The sequence below is a fragment of the Rhea pennata genome, chromosome 9, assembly GCF_028389875.1.
Source record: "Rhea pennata isolate bPtePen1 chromosome 9, bPtePen1.pri, whole genome shotgun sequence".
NCBI classification, from domain to species: domain Eukaryota; kingdom Metazoa; phylum Chordata; class Aves; order Rheiformes; family Rheidae; genus Rhea; species Rhea pennata.
In genome coordinates this window covers 9264808-9290300 of record NC_084671.1, presented here as the reverse complement: position 1 = coordinate 9290300, position 25493 = coordinate 9264808, and the positions used below count along the sequence as shown (strand labels likewise).

At 36.5% G+C, this 25493-nt stretch overlaps 1 protein-coding gene across 1 annotated transcript; it reads left to right on the top strand.

Moving 5' to 3' along the window:
- Positions 1 to 1557: 1557 nt before the first annotated feature.
- Positions 1558 to 25449, top strand: CCDC39 (coiled-coil domain 39 molecular ruler complex subunit). Its single transcript, XM_062583029.1, has 20 exons — positions 1558 to 1668; positions 2084 to 2203; positions 3165 to 3311; positions 4363 to 4521; positions 5154 to 5246; positions 5338 to 5466; positions 7182 to 7373; positions 9100 to 9203; positions 9522 to 9654; positions 12973 to 13167; positions 13878 to 14042; positions 15372 to 15509; positions 16974 to 17182; positions 18726 to 18849; positions 20493 to 20652; positions 22392 to 22498; positions 23909 to 24049; positions 24188 to 24367; positions 24610 to 24698; positions 25329 to 25449. Exons 1-20 carry the CDS (start codon positions 1558 to 1560, stop codon positions 25447 to 25449), a joined length of 2817 nt encoding a protein of 938 aa, XP_062439013.1.
- The last annotated feature ends 44 nt before the right edge of the window (positions 25450 to 25493 follow it).

The following is a 25493-nucleotide window of genomic DNA, read 5'->3' as shown; positions in this document are numbered from 1 at the left end:
TGAAGAGACTCATAATCAAAGACCAACAATAGTCTGCAAAACACTGCAGGTTGCATTTTGGCATATTCTCATCCGCACTAATGTTCACAGCTCCTCAGTGATCTTTTCTTCTCTTAAAATACTGTTCCACAGCATATGCAGATGTTTAATAAGATCACTGTCTCCTGCTATGATCAATGTTGCTACTATGCTATATGCTCACAGGCCCATGTTTTATATCAAACTCCTCACTACATCCTTCACCTCCTCCTACCATCTGTCAATCCTCCTTGCTGTTTTGCTCAGGCAAATATTGATTATGCTTTGATTCATTGTCTTTTCATCTGCATCCCTTTAAAGGCCTGGCAATATTCATTCAACCTTTTCAGGATGCACTTTCCTGAGGGCATGAAGCTAGCCTTCTTCATACTGGAGTCTAAGAGGATACTTCTTCCTCATCCCCTCCTTTCTCCTTTTTGAAGGTAGACTTTGGGCTGATGGGGAAAGAAAGCTGATCAGCCATTTCAAGCCCACAGTCTCACTACAGAAACCCTCTGTGAGTGACTGTTCACTGAGCACACTGTTCTGCCTTTCATCACTCATGAATGATGGAAGTCACTGGCACAGGATGATTTGCAAGCCAGGAGTATCAATGGCTTCAAAAATGTATTAACCAACAGCTAAATGCAATCTCTAGCTCAAGGAACCTACCTGCTAATTTTGGAAGATGTGCTAGAGGTCTGTTCAAAAACTGGGCAAGAACCATACACCTTCCTAGAAATCTGTTGTTAGGCCTTATCAGCAGCAGGTGAGCTATTCTAGCGCTGGTTTGATCCCCGATTTCAGGCAGCTGTGACACAGCTCCACGCTCTGGCAGAAAGCAGGGAATCTGGTGGGATTCTGAAGAGCTGGGAACAGCCTGTCAGCCCAAGATGGAAATCTGCGTTTCCGTCCGAACAGTGCAAGCGCAGAAGAGTTGCAAACTGCTGCAGACAAGGTCGTTGCCTGAAAAAACACAGATAGCCTTAGTAACCTTGCTGCTAATGGCCCGGCTCACGAGTTGGTGCAAGCACCTGGGAGGAGGCACGCGCTTGCTCTGCGGCTCAGGCCCGCAGGCTCAGGGCCCCAGGTGGAGCGAGGGGGCCTGACAGCGGGTGTCTCCTCGAGGTCTAGAAAAGCAAGAATAAAAATTTGCAGGAAGGAGGGAAAGGGAGATACGAGACATAACAAGGGGACAAATCACATAGGGCTTGATAGAGAGGTACAGATTTGATGTGCTTTTAGCGGGAACAGATCTGAGACTTGGTGAAAGGCAGAGTTGGTGTGTAAGGGGCAGGTAAATGGGTGACTGCCCATGGGTGACTCCCCCGGAGGAGGAGCGGGGGGGGCCGCCGCCGTCCTCACCTGCCCTCCGCGGGGAGCGGCGGGGCTCTGCGGCGCCAAGGCGAGCGCCGCCATCGCCCTCCGCCTCCGCGGGGAGCGGCGGGGCCCGGCGGTGCCTGAGGCGGCGCCTGAGGCGGCGCCGCGCGCTCCGTCGCCAAGGCCCCGCCGTTGCTAGGGGCGCCGCGGCCCTTCGCCATGGAGGGCGGCAGCGGCGGCTCCTCCGCCTCGGTGCTGGCCGAGCTGCGCTGGGACGATGGCTACGCCGTCCCCGTGGCCAACGCGGAGAACAGGGCGCTGGAGGAAGAAGTGAGCGCGGGGCGGGCGGGGGCGGAGGGCGCAGCAGCCCTGCGCGCCGGGGGCTCGAGGCCTTTCCGCGCGCTGCCGCGTTGGTAGGTGGCGGCGCGGCGCTGCCCGCCCCTCGCCTCAGGGGCGAGCTGAGGGGAAGCGCGGGGTGCCCGGGGACTGCCCGCCCAGCAAGCCGAGCCCGGGGCGGTTCTGGTGATCCTTACAAGCGAAAGTACGGCAAAAGTGCTTTTGCCACGTTTAATCTAAAATCTCTTTTCCTCCCGTTCCTGTGGAGGAACATGCAGCGCCTATATTTTTTATTTTATATATATATATATATATATATAAAATATATAATTCTAATTATATTTTAAGTAGTTGCAGGTAACAAACGTCCAACTAAAAGAGTTAATTGATAACTGTGACTTTAAAATAGCTGCAGAAGATGCAAAAAGAAAAAGTAAACCTGCAAAATCAACTGACTGACTTTGAAGAGCGTATAGGAGCAATGACATCGCATTTAAAAAATGTAAGACAAGAGTTCAGCTTCACTCAGGTAAACTGCTTGTCTAGTACATCCATTTTATCAGACAGATTTGTGATCTGAAGATTTTTCTGTGGCTTGGATCCCTATGTATTGTTGCTTTTGCTAGTGAGATTTTTCAGGACTTCCACAGGAAACAGAAGTTAAATCTTGTGTCTTCATGATATTATTTGGTCATTAAAAAAGCCCATCCAAGATGCGTTTTAGAATTATTTATGAATGAGCACTTTCATAGATGATAACAAAAATTTAGTCAAAGAAAAAAGAGTTAATTTTTGGACTTGGACTGTCATTGAAAAATGAAATGAGACAGTTAAGGTGTTAAAACACCTACACTTAGATTCTGAGTTTATTGACTAGAATGGGCAGCTTAGACTTTCAAAAAACTGTCAAAATCAAAGCTGCAACCATTTCAGGTAAAATACTCTATGTGAAAAAGCCTTAAACTTCCCCGCAACTGAAGAGCCTCTTCAGTTTTACTGTGCTGGATTCAAGTTCTAGTTTGCACATGAAAAAAAGAAGCACTAGCTATTCCCCATTTAAGAGAAGCCTCTACTAAGTAACAGATTAATTGTTATAAAGATCTATCAAATCACTTTTTTTTCAGAAGATTAGACGGTAGAGAGATGCTGCCAGAGGCCAGCCTCGTGCACAGTTCAAAACAATAAAATTATTTCTCTTGAAGAGAATCTCTCCCAAATCTGACAGAAAGCCATGAGTGATTAAGAGACTAAGATGTTGATTTATTTAAGCGATTAAGATTCTGTAATATTTTTTAATGGGGTAATTAAGACATGTATGCAAATATGTATTTGAGATACTAAAATCTAAACACTAAAGTTACTACGAAAATTTCTGTATTTAAATTAAAATCAGGCCATTTCTGAGTTCTGATTCAGCTGTACATAAAATGCTTTTGGGGTGATAAAGGTCTGTTATTCACTGTAAAATGCTGAACTGTATTATCCTCTAGTCTCTTTACAAAGCCAAAGAGAATGAAATTGAAACTGAACAACACTTTAAAGCCCTTGCTGAGAGAGAATGTGGACGTCTCAAAAGTGAGATGAAACGACTGGAAGATGAGATAGTTTCTCTAAGAGAAAAGAAAAACAGTCAAGAAGTAAGGTTTAAACGTTTTTAAGAACTTTCATATTGCAATTATTTTTTACGATCTTTTTTTGGTGCTCACAGAAGTGAAAAAGTTATTTGTAAGTAAAACTTACAAACTAAAAGTGATCTAGATACAGTTTTCACTGTGTGCGTAGAATGAGATTGAGGAACTTCTTGCATATATTAACTATATCTGAAAGACTTCAGTCTTTCAGGACAGTTATCACAATCCAGAACTCAAGAACTTAGTATGATGAATACTGGTAAGAATCGCTCTCAAAGTGATGAAGGTGAGTTATCAACAGAGATATTCTTAATGCCAGATGCACAGCCATATTTCCATATCACCATCTTGTTAGTTCTTGCAGGTATTTTATTTTATACTTTAAAAATTAAGTTGTTGGTGGCAAATCCTTTTTCCTCCATAAAAAACTTGTTGCATGATTTCAAGAATTAAAAACTTAGGTTATTAGGTAACATTATCTAATTACAGTTCTTACCTATTTTACAGAACTGTCTTTTTTTTCCTTTTTTTGAATCATTTTAAATTGTGTTTGTTCATTTTTCATGCTTCCTTTGTTTTCTCATTAAGTCTGTTTACAGTCTCCTGTCTCCTAAAAGGTAGGCAGGACTAAGATGGCCTTACTCTTCAGCTGGATCCAGATTCTATCATATTCATATCAGGAAGTCTCTTAAGTCATGTGAGACCATTTGCAAAGTGATTTGCGGGATAAGGATGTTAAAATTGGGCCTTAGTTTGTGAGGGAGAAGTTTACCATATGATGTCTCAGTTTCTTCTGTGGAATGAATATCGCACATATTAATAAAATAGGTTCATCTTGCCAGAGGGTGAATTTTCTGTTTAAAGTAATTTGTATTTTTGATCTGTAGTAACTTACTGAATTAAAAAAAAAGAAAGCAGAACTTACCAACTCTGTTGATAGTAAGATCCCTGTAAACTTAAGTTCTTAGGGAAGTTTGAACAGGTTGTTTCAATTAATATTCACAGAATTTATTAGATATTTAATGTTAACCCTTTAATTTATCTCAAATTTTATTAGAATTATATAAACAAAACCACTAAGAAGCTGGAAGACTTAAGACAACAGATGAACTGTGATGAGGAAGTTTTGGAGAGTTGGATAGAAGAATCAAATCGTAAAGATAATGATGCTGCCACAATCCAGAAGTATGCACAACAAGACGAAGGGAAACTAGGAGTAAGTAGATCTGACAGCAATTTTGTAGAAACAAAAACAGAGACCTATTTTTAGCATCTAAAGACTTAGTTATATTGTCAAGTCAAATAAGACTGAGACAAGATTTTGTACAACAACACTTTTAAAATATGATGGTTTCCACTTAGCACAACAGTGGAATTCCATATAAGGCTCATTTTAAAGGTCAGAGAGATTAAGTTTTACAAGGGTGAAAGGTGTTAATTGCTTTGTTCTTCTGGGTAAAATTAAAGTCTTATTTTTACCTGCATAAGAAAGTGTAAAAATATTAGTAATTTCTAGCAGTCATTAGAAAACTGTGCCACTAGTTGTAAACACAACTTCACACTGAATTAAGGGTGGAGTTTGTTTAAAAAATGCGTGCCATATATGTACAGGTAGTGTATATTTTTCCTATTAGAACTGAATTTATTAATATTACTGAGGATAAAGTAAAGCCTTTTGAGTAAAACTGTCTAGAGTAATGAAAGACAGTATAAACAGACACTCCAGTCACAAGTTCAGATTTCATAAGGGTTGTTTTCCAGTCTTAATTGTAGCAGGGCTTTAAAAATGTATAAGACATTACATATTCATTATTAAATACATTATGCTTTCGTATCACTTCACTTCAGGCGCTGATGCTCCAAGTAGAAAAGCTGACCATGCAAGCAAATCAGAAACACAGAGCTCTTGATAATGAGCTTACAGAAACCATAACAGCTCAGGTTTGTGCTTAAGGTCTTGAAGATTTATTGCTATTTATGATTTTTTTTTTTCCTTAAATCAGAAGTCATAGCAGTCTTTCCTTTTAAACAGATAGAGCTTGACAAGACAGCTGAAGATTTTCGCAGAGTTCATCAGGAAAGGCAAGAAGTCATCAGGCAGTGGGAGAACGCAATAGAACAGATGCAAAAAAGAGATCAACAGATTGACCATTGTGCTATGGTAAAGCTGTGGTGATTGATCTATATGTATTGGGCCTATTTTTATATCTACAAAATTGGTTAGAATTTTGCCACTTTTACATGTAGATCAACAGAGTCTTTTAGACGTAACCATTCTTCTTGTGGTGACCTCTATTTTATTTAGCTGTTTCAGAGTTCAGGTATTACAGAAAGATATGCAAAAGCAGAGCACTGTTTTGATGAATTTCATTGTCAGATATTACATTTATTATGAAAGAAGTATCTCTACGTGTAAGTAATGGTGCTCTGCTTGAGCACCATATTAGGTTTAATTTTCATTCTCAGGTTCATTAGGAGATGCAAAGTGTGGCAGTTCTAGTAGTGCTTTTTCTGTCTGATCTAGGAAACGACAAGACGGAGTACTGTTTCTTAGCACATAATGACAAATAAGTTGCAATGAGGGAATTGTTTCTGAGCTGTGATACAAAAAACAAAATAAAATAGCGACCTTTAGAACCAGGAGGAATTAAAAATTCTACCTCCATGAATAAATACATGGCTACAATTTATGTCAGAATTATGGTGAACAATAATATTAAAATTTAAAATCGATCCCAAAGTATGTCCTGTAAATCCAGAAAGGCAACAGCAAATCCTGTTGGGTATTACAAGTTAGTATTAATTTCTAAAAGATACAGTCTTCATCTTTTTTCCTCACTGTCTTAAGCATAGGTATGAAAGAGGAAAGAGGAACAAATAAAATCATTTTATCCTGACTTTGTTAGGAGAGGTATGAACTCCTCAGAAAGTTTTGAAGGGCACTAGAACAGATGCAACAGAAAACGCTACATGGATCAGCATGCACAGAAACGTTATAAATGTGGGTTCCAAACAATGGCTTTTTTTCGGGGGGGAGGGGGGGAGGAGGAGGAGGGAAGCATAAATGCATCTACAGGAAGTTTCTATCTTAAATCTTCACTCTGATAGTACGACACTTTCCTGCTGAAAGATGAGAACTTCTTTTGATGTTGTCCATATGAGTATTAGGCATACCCTGAGTAGAAATATGGTTTGAACATGCTTAAGGTGTAACCCTTAAAAATCTAGTAATAGAAAATAACATGTTAGGAGGAATACTGAACAGAGAATGGAATGGTCTAATTTAGCTGGAATATGTTGTATTTTTATGGTATCTCAGGTTATAAGATTCCTGTAACAGACCAAAAAAAAAAAAAAAAAACTGTCCCCCCCGCCATAAATCAGTAGTCCAATACTTTTGTAAATATACTTTGTTTCACATTAAAGCTACAGTATAGTTTTCCCAGTAATTAATCTTTTACTCAACCTTTTAAAATACACAATTTCCACTAAACAGCTATAAATATATCTGCTTAGGTAAGCATCCCATTGTAATTTCACTCTTATTTTTCTGTTGTTTCAAGTCCATCTGAAGTTTCATTCACATAGTTCTTTTTTTAGGCAGTTAATCAAAATTATTTTTATTTCATGGAGATGTATGCAATCACGTTTTAATAAAAAAAATCACTGCAATAACATTTTGGAAATAACAAATACAAAAAATGTACAAAAGATGTTTTTGTTTTATGATATACCAGTGGAATAAAGTAATCTAAGAATGGCATGACAACTAGGCTGTTTCATGGAAAGAAAAGCCTTAATAGCAATCTGTCTTCTGGTTGTACCCTTTATTAATGCAAAGCATCTTAACTAATGCAAATGTTTTTATTCTGCTAGTTAACAACAGAGATAAAACAGGAGATGCGAGAAAAAGAAATTGTGCTCAAAGAGAAAACCTCCTTTTTGGTAAATGAAACTGTTAATAATCTGGAATATGAAAAGAAAATTTCTTCTGTTGAGCGGGAAGTTATTAGCCTCCGAAACGAGTATCAAACCCAGGATACTTACAGAGTTCAGCTGCAGGATGAGGTAATGATGACCAAATAGTTTAGAAAACAAGACTGAAAAAAAATTTTTAACCTCCAACTAGATAGAGGAAATGTAGGAATAAAAACTACTTTTCTGTTTTTTATATTACACTCCTAATTATATAACAAAAAATCTATTCCTTCCAGTCTACTCTTGATTATTGGAATCTGGATCCTGAACTCAGTCCCTTCACTGATAGCACTGAAGAACAACAAAAGCACAGCCACTGAGATCACCTTGTATTCTCTACTGTATTGGCATAAGATAGACGAATTTTCTCTTGAATTATGTAACAGATGCTTCAGAAAGTGCGTCTTGCTGTTAGCATATGTAGACTGCAGTATTGTATAAAGATGAGAGAAATCTCTTCTGGATTCCAAACAATTGTTATCCTGTGTTTTGAGAAATAAGTGTTGATAGTCCTTGTAGATAGGTTAAAGTTACTGGGGGTGGGGAAGAGACATTTTCCATGTAGCTTTCTAATCAAGAAGTAGTATGAGCGGGCTGTCCTAATGAACAAGCTGTGCTTGATTCTGTTAGTTATACTTAATCTGTACTTAGCATTAGGAATGAGGTGCATTGCTACATTTCTTAAATGCTTCTATTAGTAGTTTTCAGAGGTAATTTAAATCTCCTGAGTCTGCTAAGGATACACTTGTATTACTCAAGTTTTCTGTTACAGGAAAACAGTAACGCTGTCTGGGCTCTCAGCAAGCTCAGTGATTCAAAAATATCTCTGTGCCTCTATTGTGGCATTAAATTTGGATAACTTGTCTGAAATAGCTAGTTCATAAGCTGATATTCTAATTAAATTATCCATATTCTAAATGACCCCCCAAAAAATCCCCCTCAATCAGAGGTTGCAATCTGGGGGAAAACGGCAGTGGGCTTTCGCGGCCAGATGCCTCAGGCAGTTCACAAGCTGCAGACGACTAGACTACCCTATACTTATGCAAACTTAAGGGTTCACAGAATTGGTAGGTTTTTCTTTCTAAGCTAGGAGGTCCTGCAAGATGTTCACAATTAATACTATGTAACGTGCTAATGAGAATAGTCTCCCGCTGTTGGGCGTCAGAGCCTCTGTGGGATGTAACTGAGAAAATAGAAAGAATCTGAGACTTGCAGTTCATTTTGATACAGTGAAAAACCTGCTATACACTTTGGAATAGGTTATGAGTTTTCTTCATCCGTGAAAGTGAAGACAATTCCACTTACACTGTTAAATGATACTGTGAAGACTAACAAGTTACTTTTAAAGTACAAGTATTCCTGTCCTATTTATGTTGTCATGTATTATTTACCAAATTAGATGTCTGCTTATTCTTTTTCCAAATAGCTTTCCCATATCGTAATCGAAGTTTGGACTAGAAATAGTAATTAGATTTGTGAGGGTATCCATGGTTACAAAGAACCGCATCAAAATCACATATGCTCCATAAAAGTCTGTTTCCACTCAGGCAGATGCTGTTGGACAAGGGTTGCAGCCTACAGCTACTTCATAGTTCATCCTGTAACCTTCATAATCAAGTATTTCTGGCCTAGCAGTCTGATGATATGAATTAGTTTACTGACTCTACTAGCTTGTGCTAATCTACACCAGTTCAGAATTTGCAGCATTTCTCATTTAGAAAACTGTTAAAAGAAATGGATTACTTTTTATTGAATAGAACACTTACAATTTTAAGCAGCCTAACACTATCACTCACTATCTTATTTAATTTATTAGCTGAACACTTTGAAATGCACTGTGGCAAGAACTACTTCTGATCTAGAGTCCTTGAGAATACAAGTAGCCAATCTGAAGAAAGAAATTCAGAAAAAAAAATCCAGGTAAGAAATAAACCTTCAGAAACATAATTGTAAGAGTTAATGATGTAATCAAATCCTTGATTGAGCAAAGAACTTTAAATAATGTTTTTTATTAAAACAGCCAAATTTCTGGTTGTTTCATGTCCTGTATAGTTTCTGGCACTGTGCAACTTGGAAATACTCCTGGTAATCCTTGTTTGCAAAATCTGAGCAAGCCCTTGGTTATCAAGTTTGGCCTGATCAATTATGCAACTGCTCAGTAAGATATGCTGTTTAGTTTTAGCAATGCTGTACGTGCAACCTTTAGTTTAACTTGGTATTTCATGTAATTTTGTTTAGATTAACCTCTCTTGAAGAACAAAATGCAAGTCTTTCCAATAAACTGAAGCTTGTGACTGAGAAAACACTGACTTCAGAAGAGAAAGCTTTGAGAATGGAAGAAATACTAAAGGAAGAAGAGAAAATTGTCAAGGTAAGATATTTTAAATAGTTTCTGCAAATGAGGATTCATTTAACTTTGCAAGTTCTATATAGAAAACAAATGCTTATTTATGGATTAGAATAGGATGCAGATGTTAATATGACAAGTAGCTACTTCATCTCAAACAGTGAAGTAATCAGGATATAGATAGGTCAGTATGTGTATTAGGAAAACTCTGGAGAAAAATAAGTGGTCCTAGTAATCTGGAAAATGTGTCCCCATGTATTAACATAGGATAAACATAATACTGTAGGAAGGGTTATAGAATCATCTTTTTACCTATCATATATAAAACCAGTATTCATACTGCATATTCTTACTGAACAGTACACTTATTCTGCTCCATCAGTTGCTGCAGCTTCTTGGTTTGATTAAAATGAAGGGGTTTTTTGTTTGTTTATATATATATATATATATATATATATATTTTTTTTTTAACTGAAACATGGCCATGTGGCCAGCTTGGATGAGGTAATGTTGTTCTGCTTTGTAACAATATTGGAAAACACTTTATCTTGTATTCTGCTTAGCTCTCTCAGGCATTCCTGTCTCCAAACAATCTGCTTTATGTGTTGCTGAGGAGCTGGTGCCTTACACTTCAAAGCTATCAGTCTCCTAACAAGATCGCTAAGGAGCGAGAAACTTGTCAGGATTACTTCTCAGTAATGTTATTGCTGAACACTTCTTTTTTTAGTAAAACACCACCAAATTTTTGAACCCTGCAGTTACGATTTTGGCAAATCTGGATTCAAAATTTTTTGAAATATTTCAAATCAGATTTAGCTAGTCCAGTCTCCCATTTTTTCAAATTTTACTACATGATACTCTGATAATGTCTAACTTGTTTTCTAAGGTTGTGCACTACTAAATAATTACAGGCTAACATCAGATTCCATTTTCACAATGGATGAAGATTTGCAGTTACGATTTTGGCAAATCTGGATTCAAAATTTTTTGAAATATTTCAAATCAGATTTAGCTAGTCCAGTCTCCCATTTTTTCAAATTTTACTACATGATACTCTGATAATGTCTAACTTGTTTTCTAAGGTTGTGCACTACTAAATAATTACAGGCTAACATCAGATTCCATTTTCACAATGGATGAAGATTTTGATTTGGGAAGTAGCATGTACAATCTGTAAAAATGTCTTTTTTTCTTGTAATATGTCTAATCATAACTCTGCTCTTTTCCAATTTGCTACTAATTCTTTTGGAGTATTTTACTGTTTAGCTTCTGACTGATTTGATACAAACTTTTCATTTTGCTGGATGACTAGCTATAGATATGTTGAAGCTTTCTCTAGTGTAAGATGAGTAAGTTACACGAATATGACACATCAGATGTTCTTCCACAAGTGACGACAAAATTATATCTGCAGCACACCATGGTACTCCTTTTTTTTTTTTTCCTTTTTGTATTGTTTCTGCAGCATCTATGTGAAACAAGCCCTTGTAGTGGATTCCGAGTCTTACTTTTCAAACTTACTGCCTTACATATATATTAACTATGCATTTTAAATATATGTATGTAAACTAGAGAGGGGACACTTTTTTTTTTTAAGAGACAGTTTCTTAAAGTAGAAGCCTTACTCTAAATGGTTTATTTATTTTTTTTTCTGAGAATATAAAAACAAACTGGAATGATATAACATTTCATTAAACTGAAATCCTTATTTGCTTCCCCTTAAGACTTTTACCAGGGTGGCGAAACCATTAGCAGTTTCTTTACTTGCATCTGTGGTAGATAACCTAAGCTTTTGGTTATTGAGCTATGCAGTTCTACAGCTTTAGGGTAATATTTTAACCAGGATGAACTGTTCTTGAACAGCGTCTGTAATGCACTCGCCAAAAGCATGCTTTCCATCAACATTGGACACACATCTATTTCCTACATCTATTACCTTACTGTGAAGAGATATTTACAGGAACAATGTGGATGAAATCTCACCATTTTTTGCTTTAGTCCTGATACTTCCCCTTCTTAAATCTTTTGTGGTAGAGCATTATTGCACAGTGAAGGTTATTCAGCGTGTCCTTATATTGACAACTTCACTTAAGCAAACAAAAAAAAAATCTATTAAATAAATGCATTTAAATCTGCAGGTGGGATTACTAAATGAAGGTCAAATCTTGATTGAAATCTAGTAAATGAATTCATCATTTAGTCAGAAATATAGCTCAAAATTGGTCATATGGATAGACAGGAAATGCAGCTAGCTTTAACATAGGCTTAATAGGAACTAAAAAAGGAGATATTTCATGAGTTTTGGATTTTGTCTTGCACTTACAGCAAGCACCAAAAAAAAAAAAAAAAAGGAAAGAAAAAAAGAAAAAAAATCTGAGGGAATGCATATACTCATCTGTATACTTCTCAAATAAAGAATGAGCACACTTACTCATCTTGAGGAGTGAACTCTAAGGCATTTTGATGCGTTAACTTTGCAGTGCATATTCAAACTCTTGACCAGGCTTGTGCTCAACGTAATTAAGTCTTTCACCCTGGGATTATCAAAGGGAGTAGAAGCTGATGCCATATCACTCATTTTTAGTATTGTACCTTACACAAAGCTAGCATGCTAAACTGCCTCAGCTTTGGAGGGCCTTTTGTCATTTGGATAGGAGGAGGAAGGAAGGAAGGAGAAAAGGGAACAGTTTTTCTTGTTAAGGTTATAAAAAAAAAAAATCTCAATTTTGTTTTCAGTACACTTAGGTTACCTGCAGTGTTCAGCATTGTCTTAACTGCCATAGACACTACTAAAATATAATTTCCTGAACTGATTTAGGTGTTATCTCAACTTAAGTCTGAGAATAGAAGGAAAACATTAAGATATGTAAATTCTTTTTCAAACAAAATTACTACCTGAAAATGGTGTGTGTGTGTACACACACACACAGTTACAAGTTTTAATAAACCATTGGAAAGCTTTGTATTAGTCATTCAGAAGAAATCAATCAGTAGGATTTCCCTACTTAAATATACTAGAGAACAAAGGGTTGGTTGGTTTTTAAAGGAGGCCAGGAATTGAGTTTCCTGAAAGGACAGAAGCAGCATTCCTTGAATGATGAAAAGAGTCATGTAATAACAGAGTATGGTTCAAGGAAAAACAAAAAGCAAAAAAGCCCACTGCACACAACAACAAAACCCCCAAGTAAATAAGTCAAAGATTTTTCTAACCAACCATTTTGGAGATCTATGAAATTCCACATTCCTATTAGGAACTTTTTAAAAATCTCCCTATATATGGTTAATGAAGGCAAATCATTTCTCAGAACTTATTTATGTATTCAATCATTAATTTGTCATCAGGAAAAAGAAACAGAAATGAACCACTTGAAAAACCTACATTTCAAGAAAACTCAAGAATTAAAGGTGCAGAAGGATAAAGAGAAATGCGTTGTGGCAGAAGTTGAGGGAAGTCGAACATCTCTTAAAAATCTTAAGAGTCGTCTGCGTAGACTTGATGCAGACGCATTAAGACAACAGGAAATAATGTATAACCAGGTAAAATGTTAACAAGCCCTCACTTTGTTATTGTTCCTTGGGGCTAATGAGAGTAAATAGCTTGAGTTCTGTAACCTTTACCACTACGTTACTCTTTCAGAAATTCTGTGTAGCATTAATTTGGATTCTGCCTTTCTGTCTCTATATGTGTGAATAAAATTGAAAGTTGCTCTGTATCACCTACATTGTCTGCATGTGTATTTCATTATTTTGGGCTCTTTTCCTTTTCCCACTAATTTCTCAAATCAGTTCTTTACTTTGATCCCTCTGAACCACAGACACCTCAGGGTAAATTTTTAAAGCGATACAAGAGGTACAAGCCAAAATCCTGTTATTTACTAATTGGATTTTGTGCACATTTCCTATGCACCACTTTGAAAATTCACCCTTTTACATCAACATCCACTGGTAACAGCAAGATGGCAACCACATGGTAAGCCTCCCTACAGCAGGAAGAATATGCTTTGTTACTCTTCTAGAGGATTACTTCTGAACTATCGTTGCACATCAGTCATTAAGAACATTTTTGCTACTGTTTCACATTAATGAGGTTTATAAGCCATAAATTATTGTAAAACAATAGCTTAATTAGGTGACTGTCCTAAAGCCAACATCTAGTTCCAAGTTCATATCTCATGTTTTAGCTTTATGGAAAGGCTATAATTGCTTATCTCAGATCATTAACTTATTCTTTTAAATTACTTTAACAGGATTTTTATATTCAGCAAGTAGAGAGACGGCTGTCACGGTTAGAAGGGGAGGTTAATGCAGATGAAAAACAAGCCCTGGAAGCAAAAGTTGCTGAACTTAAGAAAACCTTAGAAGAAAAGAAAAATACATATACTGTTTTACATGCACAACACAAGAAACTTCAGGTAACTTCCTAGAACACCAGATTTTCTGTGCAAGTTTTAAAAACCTCAGTGAATTAAGTAAATTTCTTATTAATAACTTGGTACTACATTTAAATATATGTAAGCTATATGGAAAACTTCTTATCTCACACTTTCCATGCACCTTCCAGAAAGTACATCATTAACATCATTACTGTATAACTGAGACGTGTTAGTATAAAGACAGGTGTTAAAATGTTGGGAAGATAAGTTTGACTTTCATTTCAAGATATGACTGACTGCTTGCAAATGTCTGAATTTAACATCTCTAAATCTCAGTCATTCTAAAGATATTCTGTGACACTACTCCATGTTTTTGTATATTTTTCATAAAATAGGCACAGTTGCATTTAGAATTTTACAAGGTAGCACTACTAAATTGAAGGGACAGGACTTCAGTTAGCTGACCCCTCTGTTGACATGTAATTTGGAAATATTTTTATCTTTAACGTATCTCCATGGGAGGATATTGCCCATACGTGCTTGTTCTCAAATTCTCCACTCCGCAGTATCCATCATTAATTCTCTACAAATGCAGTTACCTTTCTTGCAGAAGTGAACCCATCAGTTATTCTGTAGCTAAGTTATAGTTTTTTAATGTATATGAAGCAACTGTATTTATCAGTCAGCTACATTTTAGTCTATGTTTTAAAAACCCTTTTAAAGAGAAACTATACAGATTTCTTCTTTACATAAGAAAAGCCAGGTTTTTATTAAAATAGTCATGACTGCCTTCTCAAAGCAAAAGTTAAAAAATTACATCAATTTAGTGAGGAAGGGAAAAAAGTGCTCATAGGCAAGCCCTTTAACTAGAAATCAATGCTGTAGCAAAATCTGATGTCTGGAAACTGGTGTCCTCAGTTTTGAAGAGATGCAAAATTTGAGCAGTGAGTATAATCAAACATTGGAAAAGACTTCCAGGAATTTATTAATACTCTGGAGTCTTAAAGTCTGATGGTTTTATGAAGATAAACTAAGAATCTAAAAGCTAGGGTCAGAAATGTGAGGTTTTGTTTTGGTTATTTACTTATTTTTAAATCAAGACTAAAATGCACAATCATTTTATTAGCCAGAAGATCTATTTAGTTGTTTTATCTGAATTATTATTATACTAATGAGTGTCATTAACGTTATAACAACAGTCTTCATCAGGACTGCAAGGCATAAGGCACTGTCTACACAACAGCATATAGACACAAGATGATGATGATGATCCCTGGTTCCAAGACTTAAATATTTCATTTAAAACTAAGTGGTAGCTTTTGTTGTAATTTGCATTAAATGAATTAAATATAACTTATTTGGAAACAGAGTGATGTCCATTTCATCAAGAGAGCAATGGATAAGACAGGAGAAGAAACAAGTGATGTGATCATCAAGATAAATGAACTAAATCTTTTCAATGATAAATCAGATCAGGAGTTAAAAAAAGCTAAAGCTGTTAAGCAGGTACAGTATTATTTTCCAACTTTACTAACGCAGGGTATGTTTTTTGTTTTTAAATGCACAAACTCACAAGTGATCTGATCCGAAGGCTGTTGTCTATCTCCCGCAGAGCAACATAAAAAACCCTATCATAGTTTCTTGGCTCACATCTTCCTTCCCAAACTTTGTTTTGAAGTCACCTTCATGGTATTATCTTAGTAGGCAACATATTGCTTCTCTGTATGCAGCACAAAGTTCATTTGGGAATGGAATTACCAATTTAATCAGATACTGCTTATACCATAATAATCATCTTGTGAGTGCTTTTTTCCTGAAAACATTGCTTTTAAAATAGAGTATTTAGTTATTGCTCAAGCATTTTGACTAGACGAAATAGCATGTTACGGTTCCGCTCCCCTTTCCCACCTGCATATTTCCATAGCTGCCTATTAAACAGCTCAGTTAAATGTTTCTTCTAGCCAGCATGTCTTCTTCCAGGAGCACCAAAGGTCAAGATTGAAAATAACTGATTAGTTAGACTTATTAAATTTTGGGGATTTTTCAGGAGAGAGTTTTGATCTATCCAATTTCATTATGGGATTAGAAAACAACAGAAATCCTCCTTATATTTTGAGAATCAGAAAACGGGAAAATGGAATCATGTTCCCAAACCTCTGATGACTGCACATTTTTCCTGCAATAAGCTCTACCCCTCCTCAGGGGCAGCAGAACTCTACAACATCTAATTAGCAGTGACAACACAGAATAACACCCCAATAAAAGCAAGAAGAGTTTTGCTGTCAGCCTCCTTGCTCCACTTGCTCCTCAGAACCATCTCTTTCCCTAACCTCAAACTTTTTTTTTTTTAAGAGTGTGAAATTCAAGTGATCAAGGGAAGGAAGCTGATGGCATAAGAGAAGTCAGAAGAAAAATAGTTACAGAGTTCAGGATCCATAAGAGGTTTCTTATTCGCATGCTAACGAGATTCACCACTGACTGCTTTTCATGAGCTTTGATATATATAAATTTGCTCATAACACAATGTGACTTGTAGATAGACAGAATCGAGAATATTTTCCAAGGCAGCTATAATAATAGCTCAAGTAAGATATTAAGAGCTTGATAAAGTTCTTTGTAAGGTCTGCTTCATTTCTTTAAAATCATCTTTATCTATCTTCTCACAATTCATAACGCTAAATTAGAAGTTTTACATGAAGATGTCTAAAGACATATAACTCAGTCTGAATAGTGGTTCTGAAGAATTTCTAGAAAAACATTCAGGAAACAGCTTACCCATATAGCACTCCCCATATAAACTGTTAGCAAAGGAGAAACTAAGAACATTCCTAAATGAAGAGCAGAATGAATCTTACAGTTGTATATACAGAGGTAAAACAATGGATGCTTTATATTTTCATTAACTTTAAGGTATTTATAATTACCTTAATAAAAAGGATAATTTATTTTGATTTTTTTGACATTTGTTAGGAGATGATGGTTGAAGATAATCTCTTAAAACTAGAATTGAAACGTCTTCAAGATACTCTGTCTAGTAAGGCAGAGAAAGTTCTCACATTGGAAAAACAAAAACTGAAGTTAAAGACAGCAATAGCAGAAAGAACTGAAGAAATTAAGATTCATAAGGCAATGATAGATTCACAGATAAGACTTGTGGATCAGGAACGGCAACGCATAAGGTAATTACTTTTTATTTTCAAAATCTCCTTCACAGGAAGTCAAGAACCGCAATACAACTTACAACACACAAAAAGATGTTTCCCTAAAAATCCTAACTAATCATTCTCTTTTTTTCCCCACCTTCAGCATAATTAAAAAAAAAAAAAAAAAAGTAGTTTTCCCTGTTCTTAAATTGTGTTAATGGCTGAAATGTAGAACTTTAATTGAGATCAAATGAAACTTCCACCTCTAACATCTTCCTGACAGAGAGATGAGCATTTTACTCTATTTCACCTATACAGAAATTGAGAATGAAGTAAATCTTGCTCAAAGTCATACACTGAACCAGCTGAGGATCTTTTTTGCGAGCCTTTCTCTCAAAACAAGCCTGCAGTTTTAAGCCTTTGACAACGTCTCAGTCTCTGCTGTTGTCTAGTAACATGGGTGGACAAGGATTATTGTTTAACCTGCTAGCAAAGATCCTCTCTAGTACTGACAGGAAACTGCAGATGTGCTGCTACTTTAACTTTACAATGTCAGACATGAGCTTTTCAAAGGTCACATATGTGACCCTGCATTTTTCAGAATCGTCAGGAACTGTGAAAACCATTTCTGGAGCTCTGACAAATTACTTTGAAGAGTTGCTTTTGAAGAGGGCTTAGTCACAAGTATTTGATAAAACTAATTTCTTTAGCTCATCTAATAAGTGTGTGGGGGTTATTATTATTAAATAAATGAGCTCTCCATTACCTCTCCTATATAACAAAATTCTTAAGCCTCCTGCAGTACATACTTGTCTCACTTCTTGCCCACCTATTATGATACAGAAGACATCTTACAAAGCAGTCACATTTAAAGCAACTTTTCCTTTCTGTAATATACAATGTATTTGTCACAGTCTTAGCTCTGAACTCCCAATATCTACATTGTAGTTAGTGGTTAAATCCAGCCGAAATTCAAATCTTCAGCAGCTGAGCTGCTGAAATCTGGCAGGCTTTGTATTCACTCCTCAGCTAACCACACCCCACACAATAGGGAATTAAGAGTGATTTAGTGTGAGTAAAGCTTAACTGCTCACCAAGAGTTGCTGACTGTGTGTTTTTTTCTTTTGATAATTACACAGCTAATTGGTACTTCCACGTAATTTGATTTGGGGTTGTTGCCTGCTGTTGCTTATGTTCATCTAGCAGTGGCAATATTAAGATAGTATCAGCAGGGGCCAGTTTGTGCAGCTGTAGGATTTAAATGCCAAACATTTAAATGTTTTCTGGGGAGGACTGTGGCACAGCTTCCTATAATGCAGTGATTTGGAGTATGATAATAAGTTTGACTCATTTTAGAACTGAGAGATAAGAATTCTAGATAGCCAGAAAAACTAAAGACTATGGCTAAGAAAGCAACCAAACCAGTATCAGCTCAACTGCCACCATACCTGCCTCCTACCATGTGGTAGGAATGCTTGAGTAAAACCAGCAATTTAAACTGCTATAGCAAGAACTGCCTGCAAAACACTACAAGATGAACATGTTCTCAACCCATTTATTTTTCCTCAAAATAAATTAGTGCTGAATTCCAAGATCGCCTAAACAAAATCGATAAACTGAGACGCAGATATGAAATTCTTACTGTTGTCATGATGCCACCTGAAGGAGAAGAGGAGAAAACTCAGGCCTACTATGTAATTAAGGTATTTTACTAGCATTATAATTTATGACTGAGGTAGTAGAGTATTAAGCTATAGATTTCCCTGGGCTCTGTTACAGTAACTAAGACAACCTCTTACCTACCATTTATTTTCAGTCTAATTTTTTTACATTATCTGACAGCATTGGTTACTTAAATAGTACAGAGATTTCAAATTAATCTCTGTGGTTAGTCCTGATGTAAGTAGAGACTTAATTTGGCACAGTTTGAAAATCTTGACAAGTACTTCGGTGCTCATTAATTTTCTACAAAGTCACACAAAGTACTACTGGCTCAGTATAGTCCATCCACAAGCGAAAACGAGTTTATCACAGTGTTTGATATAATCTTAAATTCTTCTAGCCTTCAGAGAGTGTTATTTGGAGGTATTTATTTCACCATATGGCTTTTAAACCTTGAAAAATGCAAACTTTGTCCATTAACTTATCATTCATCTGTGCACACTTCAGCTTTTAATTGAAAAAAAATTCATTTGTGTTCTACTTTCAAATAAGGAAACCTGTTTGTTAATTCCCAACTCCATAGCAAAGAGGGTGAAAAGTGCATAACATCAAAAGGTGATTGTCCAAGCCTACTTAGAAATTGTAAACCTTCACCAGGAAATAAGAGCACTTCATTGTATGCATTATCGGCAAAAGCAAGACTGTCTGCATTACTGACATCTTCAGTGTAGCCACTTGACATTACATTCAGTTTACTAGACATCACATTACCTCTGAAAAGCATACAGAACATTGTTCAGTCACCACTTTCCTTGACAAGATGATAGAATTTCACCTCTCCGCACTCCAGCGGGTAAACACAAAGATAATTAATTCAAGGGGAAAGAAAAGTTACTTAAGAGTTCTCTGAGATGCTTTGCTAATATACATGTTTCACTGTATCCCCCCCCCTTTCCCTATAGCTTCTAATTTGATTGCCTCTGGCAGATGATTTTTAGCTATAGCAAAGTGTTAGGGCGATGACAGCTTTCCTGCCTCTCAAACATTTGTCTCTTTCCTCCAGCTCCCACAACTGTATGTGCACATCGCGCTGCAGTCCTCGTGCCTCTTTAGGTGGGGCAACTGATCACAATCCAGAAAATGCATCTTTTATACAAGGGCTATAGGAAATACTTCCCTTTTCCAGCCGGCTGGGTTTCTTACCAGTGTTACAGATCAGATTAATTAGGCCTTTCAAATGGATAATTCCCAGAAAAACTGAAAGGCTTTTAACACTTTCTTGGTGGGCTTGTATAATGAACAAACTCAATTTTTACTTGGATATTGCAGTTAAAGGAAACTTGGGGTGGGCATGTGCTGCAGTTCATGCCAGCAGGACAAAGCATGAGACTGTGCTTTGTATGTACTATGGGTACTGTTAAGCAGGACTTTGTAAGCTTAGGAGCAGAAGCAGATGAAACTACAGTGAAATGCACACTTTAAAGAACTTCAGTTACTGTAAATAACTACTCTTTCCAGTTACCTAGTAGCTGGTATCTCAGTCCAATTCTAACCACGTGGATGAGTCCCCATATCTACCTAGGATTTTAACTACTAAATATTCCTAGTTTTTTTTTTTTCTTTATAATTATCCTAATGTTTTTAATATCTGTTCAGTCACCTAAAATACCAGTTTTATTTTCAGGCTGCACAGGAAAAGGAAACACTTCAACGTGAAGGTGATGATTTAGATGCAAAGATCTGCAAAGCTGAAAAAGAAATCGTAGCTCTGGAAAATACTCTGCACGTACTTAATAACTGCAACAGCAATTACCGAAACTCTTTCAAGGAAGTCACTGAGACAAGTATGTAAAATGGAAATTGCTATTTGCTGTGCAAGTTACGGATGATGGTATAAAGCTGGTATATTGGTATATATTGGGGAAAATTCAACGACATGAATGAATCAGCCCGAGACTAAATGAACAGTAGCAAAAGGGAGTGTAATTCACACGTTGCTATAATTTGTGCAGCAAGGCAGAACAGAATAACGAAGCACAGAAAAAAGGGCAGTAAGACAGAATTAACTAATGTTCACATTCTATCATCTGATTTATGTAAACATCTCTAAGCCTATGTAAATATTATGAAAAATTGTTAATAGGAAGAGTAAAGAGGGGGCAAAGCATATAGACCATTACTGGGGAAAAAAATCATTACTGGGAGAAGGAGTGCCAGCTAAGTACATAGCTCTAATGGCTAAGCTGGGCACACGTACCCAGCCCAGTGCAAAAAGCACTTCCTTATCTGCAGTGCTCCATCATGCATATCTACTAATTCAAACCACAGAAGAACAGCTGTGCCACTGGCAGCCTTCACTTAGTAGACTGAGCTGGTCTGAACACAAGACTACTCGAAGCAACTGTGCCCCTTCCAGTGCTAGCTCAATTATAGCCAGCTTAGGTATAATCACTTTAGTGATGAAGGCAAATTATTTAGCTACATTATCATCATCCGACTTTCACATAAGAGGGGAGAGAGAAAAAGCAAGCTGTCATCAGGGAAAATTAAGTTTTATTGAAGAATAAAATGTAATGTCATCAACATTTGAAATATTGACTAGCCAACTAAAAGGGCTGGGCTTTTCACAGAATTCTGGAAAATACCTTGAGCATTTAAGTATTTCTGTACTTGCTCTCCTTTCTCACTGGAACCTTCTTTGTTTATCCTTACAAAAAGCATCAGTATGAGCAATTATATAAACTTAACTCTTTACAAAGAGTTTGATCATCTAACTTCTGCGCCCTCTGCTGGCTCTGGAAACAGTGGCTCTTAAATCATTATCTTTCATGAAGCCAGCTACCTTTTCGCAGTCATCTAGGACAAGTGATAGAGTTAAAAGAAAAAATATATATACACATGTATATGTATGTATATATCCTACACCTTGAGGTATTTGTAAGAGATAACAAGGAAAAGCATCACTATGGGTATCTTTACAGCAAATTCTGTTATTGTGTGGGTTTATTTGAAACAACCATTTCTTTCAAAAAAAGGTTTCTAGCTACCTTTTAATATTTCATATACGCAGCTTACAACATAGTACTCACATTATATGTATTTTAATCAATTGAATTACATATGTGTTGAAAATACACACGGTGTAATTGATGGAAGTAGCCTAAAACTTCTTTGAAATAGTAGTTATCATAGCAGCTTTCATCAGTGCATTGCTAAAACGAAAGTGATGAAGAGGGTTCTTTCTCCTATACCTAGTTGCATGGTTTGACTTTATGACTCAAAAACAGAAATGTAACCAAATATATCATCTTGAGTGCAGCAATGAATAACTCCAAACTAAACTACATAATCTGTCCAAAAGACTGCCATTCAGCATAAATTCAGAGCTGCAAAATGTCAAGCCAAGCCTTGGAAAATGCTGCTTTCTTTGGTTTAGCCATAAATGATGCAGAGCATATTAGTACTCTTTGACACAGTTAAAGTGCAACTTACTTTAAAATGAAAATTGAACATCTTAACCTTGAGTTAGGTTGTACATATTGCTTGATCAGCATTTATCCTGAGTCATTGTTTGGGATCACAGGTGAGGAGTACAATGAAAAATTGAAACTAGAAGAGGAAAAAAGAGCTGCTGATGAAAAATACAGATACAAACGAAGGCAGATCAAAGAACTTCAGGAAAATCTCCAGGTAAAGCACAAGCAAGAGTTACAGCTGAACAGACAAGGCCAGAAAATATAGTTTAACCCACGGAAACCATCTCATTCAAAGAACAGGAAATTCTGTGACAACTTTTTCCTCCATTCCTTTTTACATCCCATACTACGCGTAATGGATAAAATTTTTAGAAGGCTCTATGTCTCCTGACAGAATAATTTCAAAGCTTGTGAATCTGAATTCCCTGAGTTATAATGCAACTTCAGGCTTTTTAGTAACATACAACTATAAGGTTAAAAATCCCACAGGCGCATGGGCAAAATTCTGCTCTGTGCTGGCATCCATCTGCAAAAGTGCTTATAAATTTTCACATACTCATCTGATAAAGTAGCTGTAATCCTGCATAGTATATTGTACTACACTGTCTCGTATTGCAGGAATTAAAACTCACATGTCCCAGAAGTGTCCCCTGGTTCCTGGGTCCCCAAATTTCATAGGACAGTATTTTCTGTTTTGTGTGTGTTAAAGGTGCTCCAGTCTGTGGAAACAGTACAGCTAGAGAAAGCTAGCTGACTAAATTAGTGGGCTGAGGATTAACATAAGAAAAGCATAATCTGCGTTCAGCCCCCACATGGAGTATTTACTCTTGGGTTCTTTTGCAATCAAGACAGACAGACAGACAGACACACACCCCTTAAGAAAGGGCAACATGGATGTCTGAGGTGGGACATTTCAGTTAAAATTTCCTTAGACAGAAGGAATCAAAAGGCACCTTATTATATCCCAGGTCTTTGTTCTAAGCCTGGAGTTATTAGATAAAGGTAGGCAAACATTCCTATTGCCTATTCTAAACAAAGGACATGCACCTCACTCAATAAACAATTTACATCTGAGTCTGGAACAAGGACACATCTCCATCATGATGGAGTAAGTTCTAGGATATCATGAGGTTTTAAGATACATCCTTTCCTGTTTTTTTTTTTTTCTTAAAAAAAAAACAAACAGCTCATTTTATTCACTGAAGTCTAAGGTACCTGTCTCTTCCTACAGGAGATAAAACAAAACATATGTTATTTTTAAAAGCACAGCGTGCACTCATCATTTAAGCAATGCAATATTCAAGATGTTACAATATATATCCCTTACTGACACAGCACACAGACACTTCTGAAAGCATATACCTCTAATTTCATTGTTTGTACTCTGACAGTCTATTTTTAATATATGCAGATCACCTAGTGATCTCTTAACCCGGGTATTCAGCTATTAAGCAATTAAATCTGATAGTCAGGAAAGTCCAAGTTGCCTAACTGTGAACACTAACTGTTCGAGCTACATTTGAAAGCAAGTAGCAGCAATAAGAAATCCTACCACAGTGATATAAAATTTGAAAGGATATCAGAACTGCTTTGTAAACTAAAACTGTTTGATACGCATTTGCAGAGCATGGAAAAAAGTCTTGATATGGTACTGAAGCAGGAGGCCCTCTACCAAGAGCAAAAAAAGGAAAAACAAGCTATTGTTTTGCAGCTGAATAAAGACATGGAAGAACAGAAGCCAAAGCTAGAACGGGTTATAAAACAGGTTGGTATATCATTAATGACAACTTCTAACTTTAATAGTGATAGACAGCAGTATAGTTAAAACTGCAGAATTTATACTTAGTAGGTTTCTTAAGTATACTATTTTCACAATAGCACGCTTTAAAATATTTTTTGAAAGTGTTCCAGACTATCTAGAGAAATTCAGTCTCTAAAGAAAACTAACACAGAAACACAAGAAGAAAGAGACATTGATCTTCGTGAATTAAAAAACTTCAATAGAACCATTGACAAGGTGTTAGCTGACGTTCTAAAAGCAAATCCTGATTTAACTGCACCCTTTCAAATGTACTTTCACCAGGTAAGCTTTCTAGTTGACTGCTGCTAAAATCTTGATAGATAGTTCAGATCTACTGATGAGCATCTTTCAAAGACAACTCCTCGATTCCATCATGAAGTATGCTTACAGTAAAATAGGATAAAACCATTCACCTGCTTTTAACATGTCTTGAAATACAAAGAAGAATTATATACTTTCCTGAAATATTGAGTTCTATCACACATTCCTAATGTCAACAGAATCTGTTCTTTTAAATTTTCTAGTCCAATTTAGAACTTCCTACGATTTCCTCTGATGGTGGTAGTCAAAGTTCTAGTTCACCATCTTCACAAAGCTCACTGACCTCTAGCAGGTAAGTACTGGCTTAACCTAAAGCTTAAACTAGCAAAATCATTCCCTAAACAACAAAATTCCTCATTCTTCCAGATTCTCTTAGTCTTATACCTACCTATCAAACCATCTATGAAAAATGTCTCTTAATATGTTCCCCTCTGTCAGGTATACTAGATTTTACTACCACATAGTTAACAGTTTATGTCAGCATCCATCACAGTAATTGCAAAATAATTACATTTTTTTCTAATTGTACTAATTAAAAAGTGGTTTCCCATTATAAAAGTACAAGTTAGTGTGCTCCAGCCAGATTTTGCACTTGTAGTTGCTCATGTGGGCTCTTTCCTAGTTAAATAGGAAAGCTAGACATATGCTTTTCTTGATGACTGCCAAGAGTAAGTACCTAGAATCTTTTTTCCCCTGTCCAAAGTACATTCTGCTTACAGTATTGTTTTTAACATGTTGATGATTGAATCAATTATGATATGACAAGATTCCCGTAGATCTGCTACATAAATCTATCATTTATCTAGAATAAACACTGCTGTCAAGTGGCTTTATGGGTAAGCAACCTTTAGGAGAAGCTCTACTTTACATGTAGGGATTTCAGTATTCTGATGAGTAAGTTTTTGTCTTTCAGATCCTCCAGAAGTGTAAGTTCAGCTTCTAGTCAGACTTCAGCACTTAAAGTCATAGATCTGAGCTTGTCTCTCAACAATTCTGCAGAAGCAGCTGCCGTTGGTACCCAGCTACCCAGAAAAAAATCTTAAATAATCTTTGGAATGTCATACATAGTAAAGGCCTTATACTAGTT

What these genes read in the sequence shown, in the direction of transcription:
- CCDC39 (XM_062583029.1), top strand. Translation starts at nt 1,558, where the DNA reads ATGGAGGGCGGCAGCGGCGGCTCCTCCGCCTCGGTGCTGGCCGAGCTG. An exon ending in CACAACACAAGAAACTTCAG is followed by an intron (nt 14,043 to 15,371) that starts GTAACTTCCTAG and finishes ATTTGGAAACAG; the next exon opens with AGTGATGTCCATTTCATCAA. An exon ending in AGCTCACTGACCTCTAGCAG is followed by an intron (nt 24,699 to 25,328) that starts GTAAGTACTGGC and finishes CAGATCCTCCAG; the next exon opens with AAGTGTAAGTTCAGCTTCTA.